We start from the raw sequence: 17,359 nt of genomic DNA, 5'->3' as shown, positions 1-17,359 counted from the left end.
GTTCCTGAACATCAGGAACTACATGAGGTGACCCAGGTTTGTTGTTTTAAGCTACTGAGCTTTGTGATAAACACCAAGAGATAATTAAAATACCCATTTTCCACAAATACTCATTCATTTCAAACTTTTCTTGGTAACTTCTTATTGAAGTTGAAATAGCACTGTCAAATAGAAATAAAAATGCTTCACCTGTCTTTTCCTGTAACAGATCAGGATACTCTGAAGTGCACCTGGAGCTAAAAGAGTATGTTTCCTTCAAATGAAAACTCAAAATAGTTTGGAGGCAAGTGGTACTTGCTATTGAAAAAGCTTGAAATAGTCACTAATGTTACTGCAAAAGTGTTCACCCTTTTTAACTGGCCTGTTAACTCAATTACAAAAAAAAAAAAAAAGAAAGAAAGATGACATGTCAAAAACCATGCCACCAGGCTATTACCCCCAGAAAGACCAGTACAATTACAAAGATGATTTTGAAATAGCAGAAGGAGAATGAAGAAATTAGGAAGAAAAGTGCAAATATCTTATAGGCTATACCCAAAGACGGGTGGTAATATTTAATGATTGCCAATTTAATTGAAATAGCATTTATGCCAAATTCTCAGTATTAACAATTGACTGACTCATTGATCTTTCAGAAACCCACGATGCAATCTCTCTTTTGAGCTGATTTGATCATTGGTGGAAACCTAAGGAAGACAAACAGTAACAGACAGTGATGTAGTACTAGAAGCTGCCATTCTAGATACCAGCAGAAAAAAAGGAAATCAATTAAAAACATGGTTATGAGTTTAGCAATTCAAAGAAACTGGCGATAACTTGGATCAGAGAAAAGACAATCAAATAAAAACTTAAATGGTTATGGATAAAAGGAAAAGGTAAAGAATAAAGATCAAGGAATGTAAAAATGAAATTTCATAATAATTAAGTATAAATCTGCACATAGAGAAAAAGAAATAAAACAGGGGAAGTGAATGGAGATGACAGTCCTAAAGTTTTTTCTCTGTAAAATGCAAATCATATTCCAGCCGGCATGCAAGAGGTTAGTTCTACTCACTGTCGGAAGGTTTGCTATCACTTAGGAAAGGTTGCTGTTCCATGATGTCCATTGGAATTTTAATACTTGGAACTTTTTCTGAGTATGGGCAGTCAGACTGTGAAAGAAATTTACAATAGTTTTATTTTATGCAGACCTCACAGGATGGATTGAACCTGTCACATTATCATTTTTGCTGCACTAAGGAGAACAGCCTTAGATACAATCACTTCTCCTCTGCTGGCTTTTCAAGTTCTATGGCATCTTCCAATCAGACTTATTTTCCTTTCTTCTAGGTTAAGGGAATTAAGTCAGTTAAAACTAGAACCACACAAATGGAGCTCACCACAAAAGAAAACAATTGTAAAGTTTTCCATAAGCTGGATTCACAATCAAATATTTATGGGTTAATTGTATGTGTCTTTGAAACAAACAGTTAAGCGTGAAAGATTAAATTTAGGAGACTTCTTAAACTATATGTTCTTGAAATTTTGTTCATTTATGCTTTCCAACACTACCCCCAGGAAAATGATGATTTATCTTTCCTTCCAAGACACGTAAGGATACTTTTTCTAATATTCACTCTCAAAGAGTCATCCATATAGACCTGAAAATAACCCTCCATCCTCTACTCTAACACTCTATCAACACTCTATCAAAACTATTTTGCACTTAAAGGTTCGTCTTAATTACCTTATTCCAAATATATTTGAAAATTTAGCAAAACATGAGAAGACAAAGTCAAAAGGAAGGTGCCTATGATGGTCAGATAAGGAGAAAAGAATCATCACCAAAATAAAAAATCATGAAGCTTCTTAAAAGAATGGACCACTTAAGCCAAAACTGTAACAGATTTCTATAGGATTAATACTTTACTGTTTTTCAGGATTCATTATACTGAATCCATGGCTATGCCTGAACCCAAAAGATAGAATTCATCTCTTCACTGAAAGTACCAAGGAGATGACATTTAGTTGAAAAGGGAAAAATGGGAACTAGGGATGAAAGAAAATAAAAAACAAATCTTACCATAAAACTATTACACATACAGAAAATTCCTTTATGATAAATCTAAAGAGGATAATGAGCCTTAAATATTAAATTAAAACATTGAATTAAAATATTTCAAAAGATTAAAATATTGCACTGGAATTGAAAAAAATGAAAATGTCAAGAACAGGTTTTGGTGCAGTATTTCAAAGTTTCCTCAAATAACAGCATTTATAGATGAACAGAATGGCAGCTCACCCTTAATCATATATAGCCTAATGGGTGGGTTCAAAAATGACTGAGTGGCTCAAAATGTGGGCAAGCCATAATTTTCACTACTTTTGCTCACAAATGCTAGAGTTGGAACTCTCATACCTTGTGTGGCTCCCTATATCCATGGATGCCAAACCACACAATGCCCAAGTGAACATTAGGAAAGCCACATTTCAAACGGAGAATCCCAAATAATGGGCTCAACACTCAGAACTTATGGCACAGATACAGTCTGGCTGGATTCACTGTCTAGGATACATATATAAGCTTGCTTGGTTGTTTTTGTGGGGGCAAGGGGGCAGGGGAAAGAGGAGAAAGAGGAAAAGAAACACATATCCCACATTATCTTCAAGAAATCTGTTGGAAATATGGATTGAAAATGATAAATATTATTAATAAAAGAATAGCACTGCTTAAATAAAATGTGATTTGCTGAAAATCAAATCTAAGAATTAGAAGAACTTCTCAGGAGCTCATTTGATCCAACCTCTGACATTAGAGAGCACTAAATTTAAAACATTCTTAAAAGTAGATATTTTATTACTATTTTTCCATAAAATTCTTTAGAGAAGATGATTCCATAAAATTATTTCATACATTTATAACGTGTAATGAATTTTAAGTTTGGTGTCCATGTACATAAACTGAGGTACTGGTCTTGAAAATTCAAGACGAAATACTGCTTTAGTTATCTCAGTATTTCAGGCAATCTTTTCTTTGCCTTGAGTAGCCTAGAAATTTATTTCAAAATTTGATTTCTATTCAATGTGTAAACGCATCTTTCTTGTTAACACTGTATCTTAATCTGTGCTGCAGTTTAAGTACATTCTCTCTTTTTCTGTCATCACTGGAAACAGAAAATCTATACACCTGTTCTCCTTGAAGATGGATGATGACGGTCACAAAAGCTTCCTCAGACTCCTTCTCTCTTTGGCTAAATGTGCCTCATGTATTTAGCCTTTTCTTATTGGATCAATTTATCTAAAATCCAATTTCATCTGTTGCCTTCCTTCACTGTACTCTTGCCAAGTTCTCCAAAAAGAATGCAGTATCAGACAACTTGACCAATCGAAAATAACCAGACAGGCCTGTATGAGAGATTTGCTTTTGCCAACATGTATATGCTTAGAAAAATGACTTAACATTTCTCAGTCTAAAGTTCCTCATCCGTAGAACAGGAACAAAAGTAAAGAGCTGTTTGGCAATTAAGGACAAGGTATGCCCGATCCATCAAAATGATCAAGTACAGACCAGAAAACGAAAACCAACAAGACTCTCATGTTAGAAGGATACTGGGGATTCCATTAGAGTGGGGATAACACACTGTGTAAAATCTAAAACAAATCTACAAATCTTCACGTAGAAGGTGTCATCTTGGCTGTCCTTTCAGAAAGCTACTGAGATAAACTACTCGTGTGAGTGTGTGTTTGTGTGTGAAAGAAAAGCAAATCCCACATTTTCTCCCAATCCTGATTATAGACTCCAGTGAAACACCAAAATTTCTGTGAAATGTTTTCCTAAAAAGTGGACAATCATTTTATTTCTTAGCTTAGTCATACAATTGCAAGAAGATCACCTAAATTACAACACTGACTATTATAATTATGTAAAAAGATCCCCAAATGCCAATTTCCTTTCCATTTTATTGAAGGGTTATAGAAAAGCAATCTCAAATTATGCTTAAGTCCATATGACCCAGTAATCTCACTACTGGGAATATACCCTGAGAAAACCATAATTCAAAAAGACACACGTACCCCAATGTTCATTACTGCAGCACTATTTACAATATAGCCAGGACATGGAAGCAACCTAAATGCCCACTGACAGATGAATGGATAAAGAAGATGTAGTACATATATAAAATGGAATATTACTAAGCCATAAAAAGACACAAAGGTGGGTCATCTATAGAGACACGGATGGACCTACAGTCTGTATACAGAGTGAAGTCAGAAAAAACAAATAGCATATCCTATATTAATGCATATGTGTGGAATCTAGAAAATGGTACAGATGCACCTACTCACAGGACAGGAATAGATGCAGAACATGTGGACACAGGGTGGCAAAGTGGGGGGGTGGGACAAATTGGGAGAGTAAGACTGACATATACACACTACCATGTGTTAACACACAGCTAGCGTGAACTTGCTGTTTGGCACAGGGAATTCAGCTTGGTGTTCTCTGGTGACCTAGACGGATGGGATGGGAGGGAGGTCCAGGAGGGAGAGGATATATGTATACATATAGCTGATTCACTTCACTGTCTAGCAGAAACAGACAACATTGTAAAGCAACTATACCCCAATACATTTTAAAAAATTATGTCAAAGTCCAGTGTAAGGACAAATAAAATAGCTGAGAAGCTTGTTTGAGACCCCACTCAAATAGATACAGAGATCCCAGGAGGGGAGGTCACCAGCATTTGTCCTCATCAGGCTTAAAATTATATAGAACTGAGTTATTACCTCAAATTTAAATCCTGGATTATCAATAATAAACCCAATACATTTTAGAGCTATGAAGCAAGCTTCCTTTTTTTTTTTTTATCTAGAAGATCAGAGATTAAAGTTTTTAGATATGGTGGGCTTGATTTTCTAGAAGTCATTATATCATTACTAGCATATTCACAGTTACAGAAGATTTCAGAAAATATTTTTTAAAAAATAAAGAAAGAAAATAAAGGGCAAACGAAGGTGAAAAGTGACAAACAGCATGACCAGTAAACATTCTTGGAACTCAGACATACATCACACAGAAGGGTTAAAAAAAAAATACAATTTTCACATTTGTTTAACCAACTTTGGAATTTTACTTCGGAATTTTAGAAAGCCCCTTACATCATCATTGTCACTGTCCAGACTTCCTTTCTTCTTTTTCTTTTTCTTCTCATCCTCCTTCTTTTTCTTGTCCTTTTCTGGAATGACATCATCGAGGAAGCTGAGGTCGTGCTGGGAGAAGAGGTAGTCCATGCCTTTTCTGACAGCTACAAGTGCCAAGATCTGGAAGGACAGATAAAAAGGGTAGGAAAGAATGCATGTCAGAGAAGTCTGAGTATTAATACTGCTCTACCAAAAGAAGTAGAAACATTTTTGTACAAGGCTGAAGTATGACAGAACTTGTCTGGCTTGTATGGACTTACATTAAGTGGACCATAAACATTTTCTTCACGGGGAAGGTTGGTTCATAGAAGTCTTTGGCTCACTTAATTTTGTTCACTGTAATGTATGATCCCTCCATTTGGAATTTCTGTGTGAAACCATTACTTTTTTTTTTTCTTTTTCTTCTTCCTTTTTTTAATATGTGTTTTTTTTTTTTTTTTTACTTTACAATTCTGTATTGGTTTTGCCGTACATTGACATGAATCCACCACGGGTGTACATGCGTTCCCAAACATGAACCCCCCCTCCCACCCCCCTCCCCACAACATCTCTCTGGGTCATCCCCGTGTACCAGCCCCAAGCGTGCCGTATCCTGCATCGGACATAGACTGGCAATTCGATTCTTACATGATATTATACATGTTTCAATGCAATTCTCCCAATCATCTCACCCTCTCCCTCTCCCTCTGAGTCCAAAAGTCCGCTATACACATCTGTGTCTTTTTTGCTGTCCTGCATACAGGGTCATCAAAGCATTTTCTTCCATGTCAGATTTCTAATAAATTAAAGTTTCAAAGTAAAAACAGCCTGCATATGATTGCTAATTGTTCAAAATTAAACCATTATACAGGTTTTTGAAAGTCAAAAAATGTGTACAATGCATAGTTCACAGAGACATCTCCAAAATATTAATAATGGGGAGTACTCAGTGGACAGGGAGGCCTGGCGTGCTGCGATTCATGGGGTCGCAAAGAGTTGGACAGGACTGAGCAACTGAACTGAACTCATTGGAAAAGACTGATGCTAGGAGGGATTGGGGGCAGGAGGAAAAGGGGACGACAGAGGATGAGAAGGCTGGATGGCATCACCGACTCGATGGACATGAGTTTGAGTGAACTCCGGGAGTTGGTGATGGACAGGGAGGCCTGGCGTGATGCGATTCATGGGGTCGCAAAGAGTCGGACACAACTGAGCAAGTCAACTCAACTGAACTGATTTAGTTTAAGTCGCTCAGTCGTGTCCGACTCTTTGCGATCCCATGGACTGTAGCCCACCAGGCTCCTCCGTCCATGGGATTCTCCAGGCAAGAATATTGGAGTGGGTTGCCATTTCCTTCTCCAGCGGATCTTCCCAACCCAGGGATTGAACCCAGGTCTCCCGTATTAGAGGCAGACGCTTTAACCTCTGAGCCACCACTCAGACCATTTATTCCAATGGGGTGACTTTAATCACCACCTTTAACTGAATATTTACCCTTAGTCAGACACTGTGGTAAACACTTAGACAATATTTTCTCATTTATTCCCATGATGACCAACCCAAAAGGTAGATGTTAGTATCTCTAACCCAAAAGGAAAAAAAACTGAAGCTTAGGGACATATGCAGGTTATCCAAGATCACAAAGCCAGATAAAGGGAGAATGCAAAAGGTTCCAGTTTTCCAACTTGAACCCCAGGACTCTTGAGCTCTGTATCTTTGATTTTATGAACTGCTCTTGAAGGTAGGTATATTAAAGATGCCTTTGCTCAGCAGCAAAATTAATATGCAGTAAGACCTGGAAGTCCTGACTCTGCTTCAAATTACCAGTTGTCTTTAGATTATGCTCTATGTCAGCCTCTGCATCTCTTAGAGAAATAACAATTTAATTAAAAAGAAAAAAAAGCAAAAAAAAAAAAAAAAGTAAAGCTACAGTAGCATTATTTCCCACACACACAAATTCAATGATGAAGTCAAATACAGAGCTAGCATTTCCTTATGTCCTTCTTCATTTGTGATTCAGAGTTGAACGTTGGCTGTTTCACCTTCCTTCACATCATAACATGGCAAGGAGAGCCCAGACTTACCCTTACACTTAGCATGATACAAATTTGAAGAACTTCAAAAACTAAGCTTCGCTCTCCATTTCTTTTAATTCACTCATTGACCTCTTATAAGCTGCCAAACTGGTCCTCTATTATTTGACCTGAAGTGTATTCTGATTGACTCCAACGTACAGCAATATTTTAAAAATAACTAGTCATGTGTACTTGTGTCTACCATGTGTCAGGCATTATGCTATCCACTTTCTATTCATTACTGACTCACAGAATAAAACTAAGATGCCATTCTCATTTTACTGATGAGTTCATGGGGGCTCAGGGAAGTTCACGGGTCAGCATGAACCAGAGCCAATACCTGAACTCAGCTGTCCGACTACAAGGTCCAGCCTAGACAACCAGAGACCTGGGAACCCCAAGTTATTATCCACCAAACTGATTAGGTCAAAACTCAAAAAAAAAAAAAAAAACCAACTGGAACTATCCATAAAAGACACATGTGTCATCAATATCATAATAACTGCATGATGTTGGTGTGATCTCATGGGTAGGTTCAATCAGAACAATCCCTACCATGACTGGAAAAATGATAGCAGCCACGGTGGACTTGAGGATCCAGAGCAAGGCTAGACAGAGCACCTGCAGGAAAGTGAACAGGTGCACTCGCCGCAGCGGGACGTGACGCAGGTAGATAAAGTCAGGCTGATGCTTCAGAGGCATCAGGAGCAGCTTCAGACGATCCATGAACTGGGGAGAAAAGGGAAGGACAGGGCAAGCGCATTACTTCAAGGGCTGATGCACCAAGTCATTTCTTTCCATCTAACTAACCGCGAGTGTTTTATAGTCTGTATTTTAGGCAAGCAAGGACCTTGTTAGAGAACACTGGTCAGGAAGAGAAGAAGCATCATTTAACACAGTAAGACAGTACGACTCTTCCGGTTTTCGTTACTTTGCAAGAAAGTTATGCAGCTATAGGACAATATGAGACAAAGTGGCCACTAAATAAAGTCTCAAAGTCAAATATAAACTCAAGATGTCCATCTCCTACATTTTTTTTTTTAAGATCCTGGAGTTTTCCTTTCATTTTATTAAACTTTATTTATTTTTGGTTGTGCTGGGTCTTCATTGCTGTGCATGAACTTTCTTGGTTGCAGTGAGCAGTGGCTAACTCTCTAGCTGTGGTGCATGGCTTCTGATTGCAGTGGCCTCTCTTGTTGTGGCTTGCCAGCTTGGGAGCACACTCTCAGTGGGTGTGGCGCGCAGGCTTAGTTGATCTACGACATGTGGGATCTTCCCAGAGCAGGGATTGAACCCACGTCCCTTGCACTGGCAGGCAGATTCTTAACCACTGGACCACGAAGGAAGTCCTCAGCTCCTGTTTTCTACATGTACTATCTACACCTTAGGAGAGAAGAGCCTGGGCCTATGCTACTAATAACCTGTTAAAGGAAGGTAGCTAACTCATGTATTTCCCTGTGCCTAAGCTGTCTTATCTGAAAAGAAGAGGCAATGCTATGTATCACATATATTTCAATACTGTTTTAAGGATATAAAAGAAGTATCTGACCTGAAAATGGGAATGCATTGGTATTTTCATAAATTTTGCATTATCTATGGCATAACTTAACTAATATATTCAGCAATAAATTACCATTTCCCAGAGAAAAGCCATGTGAATACTGTAGTGACTTTTAGATCACCAACAACTAGTTACCTGATCTAGGAAAGGGTATTCCACTGTTATGTATAAATAGGTATTAAAATGACTACTGAACACCTATGTGCCTGGTGTTGTGCTTCAAAGAACAACTACTGAGTTTACATCAATCATGATAATAATGATAATATTTAAATACCTATCATAGGAATTTTCAAATGGAATATGCTTACTAAACATCTGCTGAATCGAATGATCATTTAATAAGAACTCTGAAATAATGTCTCTACTTTCTCTCTAGAGGAAAGGGAAAAACGTAAAGTAAATAGGCTATCACAATCTTCCCTGAAGTGATTTCCTATTTAAAGAGTTTTCTTCCTTCCTCCAAAGTTATTTTTGACTGATAGGAGCAGTCCTACCTATAAAGACTGAGGTACCAAAATTTTTTACTAACTCGAATCTTGCCCAAAAGGTCTAAAAGAGGAAGAGTCGGGAATTCCCTGGTGGTCCAGGGGTAGTTCTCTGAGCTTTCACTGCAGAGGGCACAGGTTCAGTCCCTGGTAGAGGAACTGAGATCCCACAAGCTGCACAGTGTGGCCAAAATAATAAATAAATAAAAATAAAAGAGGGAGAGTCAAGAGAAAAAGTAAAGAGAAAGGGCAATAGGGCAATACCACAGTAGAGTTTTAAAAATCCACTAGCTATCCTTTCAGCAAGGGATCTTTTTTCCCCTACTGTTATAAATTCACTGATTTTCTTTCCTTTCTGTTTAACTTAATAAGCTTGTAGCTCCAACCATTGATTATACATCTAGAACACATAAATCAAAGTTTTGATCTAGACTGACTTATTTAGGCCAAACAAAAATATGAACTATTTGTTTGGGGACCATGTTTGTTTCATATTTTTACTAAAGTAAGAAAGAATATTTACTATGTTAGGTAAAAATATTTTTACACATTTATACTTCCCAGAAGTTTCATGGACATTCATGAAGTAAACCCACATTCACATTCTTCTAGTCCAGTCTATGAAGAACCACCTTGTATTGTGTAATAAATATACAAATGGTGAAGAACTCTACTCAAAGAACTCTACCCAATAAAATAGCCTTTCTCTTTTTGGAGTTCTGGCCACTCTATCAGACTCTAAAATCAAATTAATCTAAATCCAATAAATGAAAACAAGGATTCTTACAAAGGGGTTTAAATAAATTCTTATGATGCTCACAGGACATGCAGTCTTTTCCATTAAAACATCATTAAGTGCTAAATAAGGCTACAGTTAACAAGGCGCCAGAAAGCAGAAGTATTTCCAGTTTCCTGGTGCCAATTAAAGTAAACCTCAATTGAAAGACAAAGTCCCTTAAGTTTTCCTTAATGATTTTTTAAAAAGTGGGGGAGGGCAGTTTTACCCAAGATGTGACAAGCTGAAATTTCTGACAAAAGTAGCACATTAACCAAGTTGACTTGATTCCTTCACTGGTGCAAAACTCTTGATCAGTGATCTCAGCCATGTGAAAAGCAAATCAAGTGAGAATAGGTTGCTCTTAGTATAGGGTAAAGGCAAAATATGCCTCAAGCACTATTTTTCAGGAAGGAAAGAAGGGAGGGAGGAAGTAAGGAGGGAAGGAGGGAGGGAGATCACAGAGAGTTCTTACTTTCCTAGTCAAACGGCCTTTAACAGCTTATTTCAAGGATAAGTATACATGACAACATTTGTTAACAAATTTACTTTTGTTAATTAAATCAGAAACACAGGTGAATGGTGGAGAAAATAGAAAATAAATGCATTTTTAGCACTTTTTTTCAATGATCTATTATTGGACTGTTTATACTACTACTAGAAAATATAACTAACTATGCTTAGATTGCTATGGAAAACTTACCTGCACACCATTAAGAGATGCTACTCCCATATACAGGAACACACCATAGAGCACAGGCATGGGAATAAACTAGGATGGAAAAAAATTGAAGAAAGTTTAAAAACAATAATAAAATAATAATAATAATAATAATAATAATAAAAACAGTAAAAGAGAGGGTCAGTTTAAGTAAAAGCTAAATCTGAAACTAAAAGATAGGATTTAGTAACAGTGACCACCAATCAGTGTGCTTTACTCATCACTGATAAACTTCTAAACACTTTGTACTAGAAAGAAAGAAAGGAGGGTGAAGGAGACTTTCATATTGATGAAGCATCTGATGCTTGTTTGCACTTTTTAAGAACAATTAGCATGCATGACCTTAAAATGACTTTTTCAATGGAGAAAAAGTCTGTTTCCCTTTCCCTTAAAAGGAATGACCATGTAAATCAGATGTTTGCATGAACTGTGCAGCAGAAAGAAAGGCAGAGGGTTGCCCCACTCCTGAGACCAAATTTCTGTCCCAATAGTCTGCTGGCTTTTCTCTAAATAATTTTCACCAAGTGAAAATTACAGTATTTATTACACCAAATATCAGCTTGGTGTATATATGCCTCTTTCAATTAAGTAAACATCAAACGACTGTCCCCTTTCTTCTTCTTGGGAATATTAAGAGGACTAACTAATGAGAATGCTGCTTGAAAGGAGCATAGAGCATCTGGAAGCAATTAATCACACACACAGATTAATACATATCCTTTAATAATGAATTAATACATTTTCATGCATCAGTTAACAAGAATTTATACAGTAATGTAAGGGAAGTTCCAATATGATGCTTCTAACTTTTGTCTATTCCTAAACCTCTGAAATGTTCCTAGCACTGTGGAAACAAGTCAAATCAGGGATGACTGTTTCTGGGAAGTCTTCTATCCGAACAACAACAAAAAAGGGTTCTCAAGCTTGGATTTTGAAAAGAAGTTCAAGTTCAGGAGTTCTCAAAGCTCAAATACTAAAACCACAATCAATTAAGTCCAGTCTTACCAAATCTGCACAAAGGAGGCTATTGTAGCCAGAAAACAGTATGACTTTAGAGTAATTTTTAAAGAACTATCACATGTATTAAGAAATTGAAGCAAAATGTTTATCAGCCTTTCCTTGTGATTACCTCGAACAGTTCTGTATCTGAGACCCTTTGGCGACTACTACAGAAATAGGATAAATTCCAAAATAGGTCATAACTGCCAACTGTTATTGATTAGCTATAAAAACTTAAATTTCTATAGAGAAAATATACCATTTTATGAAAACACTATGTGCCTCTTCTAAAGAAGTCCAACAATTTTAACATAGCGAATCTGATCTTGAACTCAGAAAATTAAATGACTTCAAAAGTTGAAGGTGGTGGGAAGGGCAGTGTGAGTGGCAGCGAAGCCGTGCATCCTGTAATACCCAACAGTCACCACAGAGGTAAACGTATCACGTTCCAGACACTGGAGTCTGGACAGTTGTTTTCATTTTCTTTAGAACGTGTGTGTTTCCATTCCTTATGATGCTTCCATACAAATTTATTTTTAAAAAATACAGAATAAAACTAACGAAAAGACCCTTTCATATTTTGGCTTATTTTTTTAAATTAAATTTTATTGGCATATAGTTGCTTTACAATATTGTGCTAGTTTCTGCTATACAGCAAAGTGAATCAGTTATTTGTATACATATTATCACCTCTTTTTATTTTTTGACTTATTGTTTTGACTTATTTCTTAATTTTTAAAATATCTTCCACAGACAAGGCCACTTCTATGCTTCCTTAATATATGATGATTTCTTATCATTTCATTTCTAATTTCTTGGGAAGAAATGAAAGGTGGAAGGAGAGAAAAGTAGTATATAGTTCATGGGAAACTTGTTAGAAATCCTACCATAGTTACTTTTTAATCTGGCTTAAAAGAAAGTAATCACAAAGATGATCTTGGACCTTATCCCCACCTGTCACCTAAGCTTAGCTAAGCATTTTCTCGAACGTGGTTCTAATGCCAGAGTGAAGGCAATTTGTGCCTTGAGCCTAGGTCTGTTCTCTCTGAACTGATGATGACACATATTACCAAATTAATCACAAGATGAAATCAGAAGGTAGCATTAACTCAGAATATGGTATGAGGAGGAAAATAGCTTTAGATACGATCATGTTTTTTAAAAATTATTCTGTGGTGAAATAGTACATATGAAGAAGGCTATTAATTTGATTTTTAGCTAAGTTCAATGTGATACAAATGTCTTGTTAAATCCACCATTTTCTTACAATAGTGTGGTGTCTCAGTAAAAATCTTTCAGTTTGGAGAGTCTGATGAAACATAACAGAATTACTGGGTTAGAGGATATTTTTTATTGGATTTGATTTATGAGTCATATCAGAAGGTCAATCCCTAAAAATTCATCACAATATAATATTAATCACAATAGAAATCTCCCAAAGAAAGGAAGAGAAGAATGTGCTTTAAAAAGATAGGATCCCATTTTAACTACTATGATATACATAGTAATATCAGGGATACACTAATATAAAGCAAGACAAGAGAAATTAAAACACAGAACACAAGGTATACTAAATTCACAGGCATATCAAGAAGTATCAAATGATAAAATTATGCCAAAAATCATACAAATAAGCAATCATACCCAGAATGCCAAAAAGCATAATTATAAATATTATTGTACAATGCTTTCAATATACATTAAAAATGAAAAAAATTAAATGTTTGATCCTATCACTAGGTAGAATAATGACACAGAGATGAGATCAATATTAACATATTCAGCAATGTTACCAAAATTTTCAAATTCTGGTGACATATTCTTCCCTTTGATTTTGATACTGTTAGATTATCCCCAAAAGAAAAAAAAATGTAAAGAAGGTAAATGCAATTTTAAAAAAAGGGGAGAGGGGTTTGAAGTTGTCCACAGCACAGATTTCAGTATAAGAATGAGGTCTCCCAGCAGAATCATAGTCAGTGTGTGTTATACAGTGTGTGTTTAAAACCGAAAATGAGATCTTGATAAGAGCATGGGCATAGAGGTTAGACAGACGTGGGTTACAATTCTGTTACTTGCCATTGTGCAACCCAGAGAAAATGATTAACTTCCCCAATCTTCAGTATTCTCATCCATACAGTGCTTATGATAAAGATTTGCTGTTGTTTAGTCACTCAGTCGTGTCCAAATCTTTGTGAGACCCATGGACTGCAGCCCACCAGGCTCCTCTGCTTATGGGATTTCCCAGGCAAGAATATTGGAGCTTCCTTCTCCAAGGGATCTTCCCGATCCAAAGATTGAATCCACCTCTCCTTCACTGGCAGGGAGATTCTTTACTGCTGAGCCACCAGGGAAGCCCCATAACAAAGACTGCATAGCACAGATATTTAGTTTAGGGTCTAGCTCATAATAAGTATCTGATGAGTGCAGTGCTGTGCTGTGCTTAGTTGCTCAGTTGTGTCCAACTCTTTGTGACCCCATGGTCTATAGCTTGCCAAGCACCTCTGTCCATGGGGATTCTCCAGGCAGGCATACTGGAGTGGGTTGCCATGCCCTCCTCGATGAATGTAGTACTGAAATCATTATCAAGAGGGCTTTTAGTGGCAGGTCGAGAAGCCTACAAGTGCAAAGCACAGGTTTCTTTGGCTCCTCTGTGGTGGGCCTGACATGGCAGGAGTTTAGCACAGAAGAAGGGCTACAAAGGTCAGAATACAAGACTTGGTTTTATCAAAGTTTTACAATATTGCTTTTTCAACACTAACAACTGTCTTCAGGAACATGCTATTAAAACAATATCCTAACACCCTTAAGCCTTAAAAATCAACGTAAAGAAGCCGCAGACTTGCAATCTGATCCGTAATCACTGAAATCGTGGAGCAAGCTATGATGAAAGAGTTTGTAAAAAGGCTATCTTTCTCTATACTTGAGAGAATTAGATATTGGGTCAGAGATGCTGGCAAAGATCATCTCAAGGAAAATGAAAGTGAATAGTTCTTTGAAGGCAAATACTGTTTTTAATCTCAAAGGTGGTACACCACGTGGTTATGAGGTCAGGCTTTGGACTCAGAACTGCCTGAGTTCAAATCTTGGCTTGAACAATTCAGGGAACTTTGTGACCTGGCAAGTTCCTCACAATTTTTCTTAACTATAAAGTTGATTCAGGTAGGGATAGTTAGGGAGTTTTGGATGGATATGTACACAGTCTAAATTTAAAATGGATAACCAACACGGACCTACTGTATAGCACGTGGAACTCTGCTCAATGTTACGTGGCAGCCTCGATGGGAGGAGAGTTTGGGAGAGAATGGATGCATGTCTATATGTGGCTGAATCCCTTTCCAATGTTACGAATCAATCACAACATTGTTTGTTAAATGGCTATTCACCAAAACAAAATTTAAAAAAAAATAAATTTGAGATGTTAACAATATAGTAACTGTGTATTATATGGTTGGTGAAGAAATCCAATTAAAACCTTTTTTAAGATTAAAAAAATCTTAAGTAAGTATAATTTTGGTAGGTGTTATTGGAGAACTAAATATAAAAAGTCTGTGCAGAGTCCTTAGTCCAAGTTGAATATATGAGAGCTATGAATACAATCATCTTTATCATCATCTTCATTACCACTTCTCCTTGTTTCCCTGTTAGCAGGGTGTACAGCATATAGCAGGAGCTCAGCAAATGTTTGTCAAATACAATTTAAATGCTCTCCTCCACATTCTAGATCACTGAACAAATCTGAAGGATAAATTCTGGTCACTCCTCATGTTAAAGATAAACTAATTCAAGCAAAGACAACAGAAATAGCAGTGAACTTTTCTTGATCTGTATTGCTTTAGGCCTGCCATAAGAATGGAAAAAGAAAGCTGCAGAAACTGCCTTTCATCTTCTTCCTGCTCTTTGGTCTCCCTGAGTCTCCCCATACAGAACCCTAGCTTAACAGTCAGTATTTCCGCTGCAGAAACACAGATCTAAACTGTCTAGCCAGCCTGGGAAGTCAGTTATTCCTGCTTCTAAGCAGTTCTGTACTGAACCAGTGGTAAGATGTGAAGCCTGTACCACTGGTTGCTGGCCAAGGTCAAGGGGTGTCCTCCTGAACTTAAAGCTAGTACATTATGATTCCCTGCATTGCATTCTTCTCTGTAAAAAGATCGAGTTTGGAAAAGAGATCAAAACAGAAGTCATCAGCTTCAAAGTAATCAATGTTCACAGTAAGTCTGCCTACATAGGCATGGGGAATGACTACCCAGACTACTTAATGCATGGCAGAAAATATTATAACTAGCATCATCGGAGGCCACCAAACCTGTAAGGGATCCTGGGAGTTGGGAGGAAAGGGTGGGAGGAAGTTGGGAGGAAATTTTTAAAAGTCACATGTTTCTTTCTGTTTCATTCATTTAATCTGCCTTTCAAAGGCAGCTCTTTGAAGTAAAATCATTCCTTAAATTTGTCATGTGTTTCGTTAAAACACACGGTTATATAGACATATAGTCACATTCCCTCCTCCAAGTTAGGTGCTAATACTACTTTCTAAGTGACTTCTGAGGTTAATTGTTAATCTTGACTTTTCTCACTCATAACTTAGGTTTCAGTTAAACTACTCTCAACATCCGTTTCTTCCTGTGTTGACTTTTCAAATGAGCTAACAAGGTTCCTGTAGAGAAATGCATGTAACTTAGGAAACTTCAGTGCTAAGAAGGGCGCCTGATCTGAAACTGGCTGACCTGTTCAGATGTGGTTCCTGAAGTAAGGAATAGCCTCACTAACTGAAGTAATGAATTGCAATAGTCAATGCTAGACTATTGAACCCTTGTTTTTAAATCTACATTTCCTACAATATGTTGGAAACTACATTAACAAAACAATTTCATTTCCCAGATCTTGGGCAATATTTTGCCTGGCACAAATGATTGTTGAACTCCTTTTTTCACTTTTCACTGATTCTCATATTGACTCCTTTATATTGACCCAAAGTTGCCAGGTGGAAATAGCCACAATTATGGATACTAGTACCCGAATGAGGGGGAGCTAGAACATGAGTACTTAAGGAAGGTCAAAGGAAAAGCAAGCTTATGCTCTGTGATCCCTTATACCTATATCACTCCTTTCTCTGCATTGTAATCTGTTCCTGTAGATAGTAACATGTTTTACAAATCAGGAGCAAAAAGAATCAGCATAAAATGAAGAAATAAAGTTCTTTTCAGCTTTAACTTCTCTGCAGCCATATTTGGGTGAGAAAAGAGTTAGGAAGAGACCTTGCATTTCTTCCTAAAAATAGCAGTTTATACACTGTTTGTTCTCTATATCCCTTTGGAATCAGGCATGATTACTCAGTTGACAGATTCTCCAAGATAAAACCAATCTGCTATAACAAACAAAAAAAATTTAAACACATCTGACTTTTTTGAGTTAGGATTTTACACTGCATTCATGAAAAGAAATAATATAAAAATAAAAGAAAAAAGAGTGATGAGTACATAGGAACTGATGGGAAGATTCTGACGTATCTTTATAGCGGCTACGTACTAAGAGATCCTATAAAAGAAACTCTGCAGCTGTATCATGTGAATCCACCTTCAGGGG

General features: G+C 36.9%; 1 protein-coding gene across 3 annotated transcripts in view; it reads right to left on the bottom strand.

Annotated features, from left to right (window-relative positions):
* Positions 1-17,359, bottom strand: part of SLC4A4 (solute carrier family 4 member 4) — a 366,663-nt gene that overhangs the window by 6,727 nt on the left and 342,577 nt on the right. For all 3 annotated transcript variants that reach the window (XM_040237036.1, XM_040237034.1, XM_040237035.1), the window contains exons 21-24: positions 10,763-10,831; positions 7,791-7,964; positions 5,140-5,301; positions 1,055-1,151 (exon numbers count right to left, since the gene is read on the bottom strand). In XM_040237036.1, coding sequence (XP_040092970.1) covers positions 1,055-1,151; positions 5,140-5,301; positions 7,791-7,964; positions 10,763-10,831 — 502 coding nt within the window. The remainder of the gene's footprint in view (positions 1-1,054; positions 1,152-5,139; positions 5,302-7,790; positions 7,965-10,762; positions 10,832-17,359) is intronic.

This window comes from Oryx dammah, unplaced genomic scaffold, assembly GCF_014754425.2.
Source record: "Oryx dammah isolate SB20612 unplaced genomic scaffold, SCBI_Odam_1.1 HiC_scaffold_3, whole genome shotgun sequence".
NCBI classification, from domain to species: domain Eukaryota; kingdom Metazoa; phylum Chordata; class Mammalia; order Artiodactyla; family Bovidae; genus Oryx; species Oryx dammah.
This window is presented reverse-complemented; position numbering and strand designations above follow the sequence as displayed.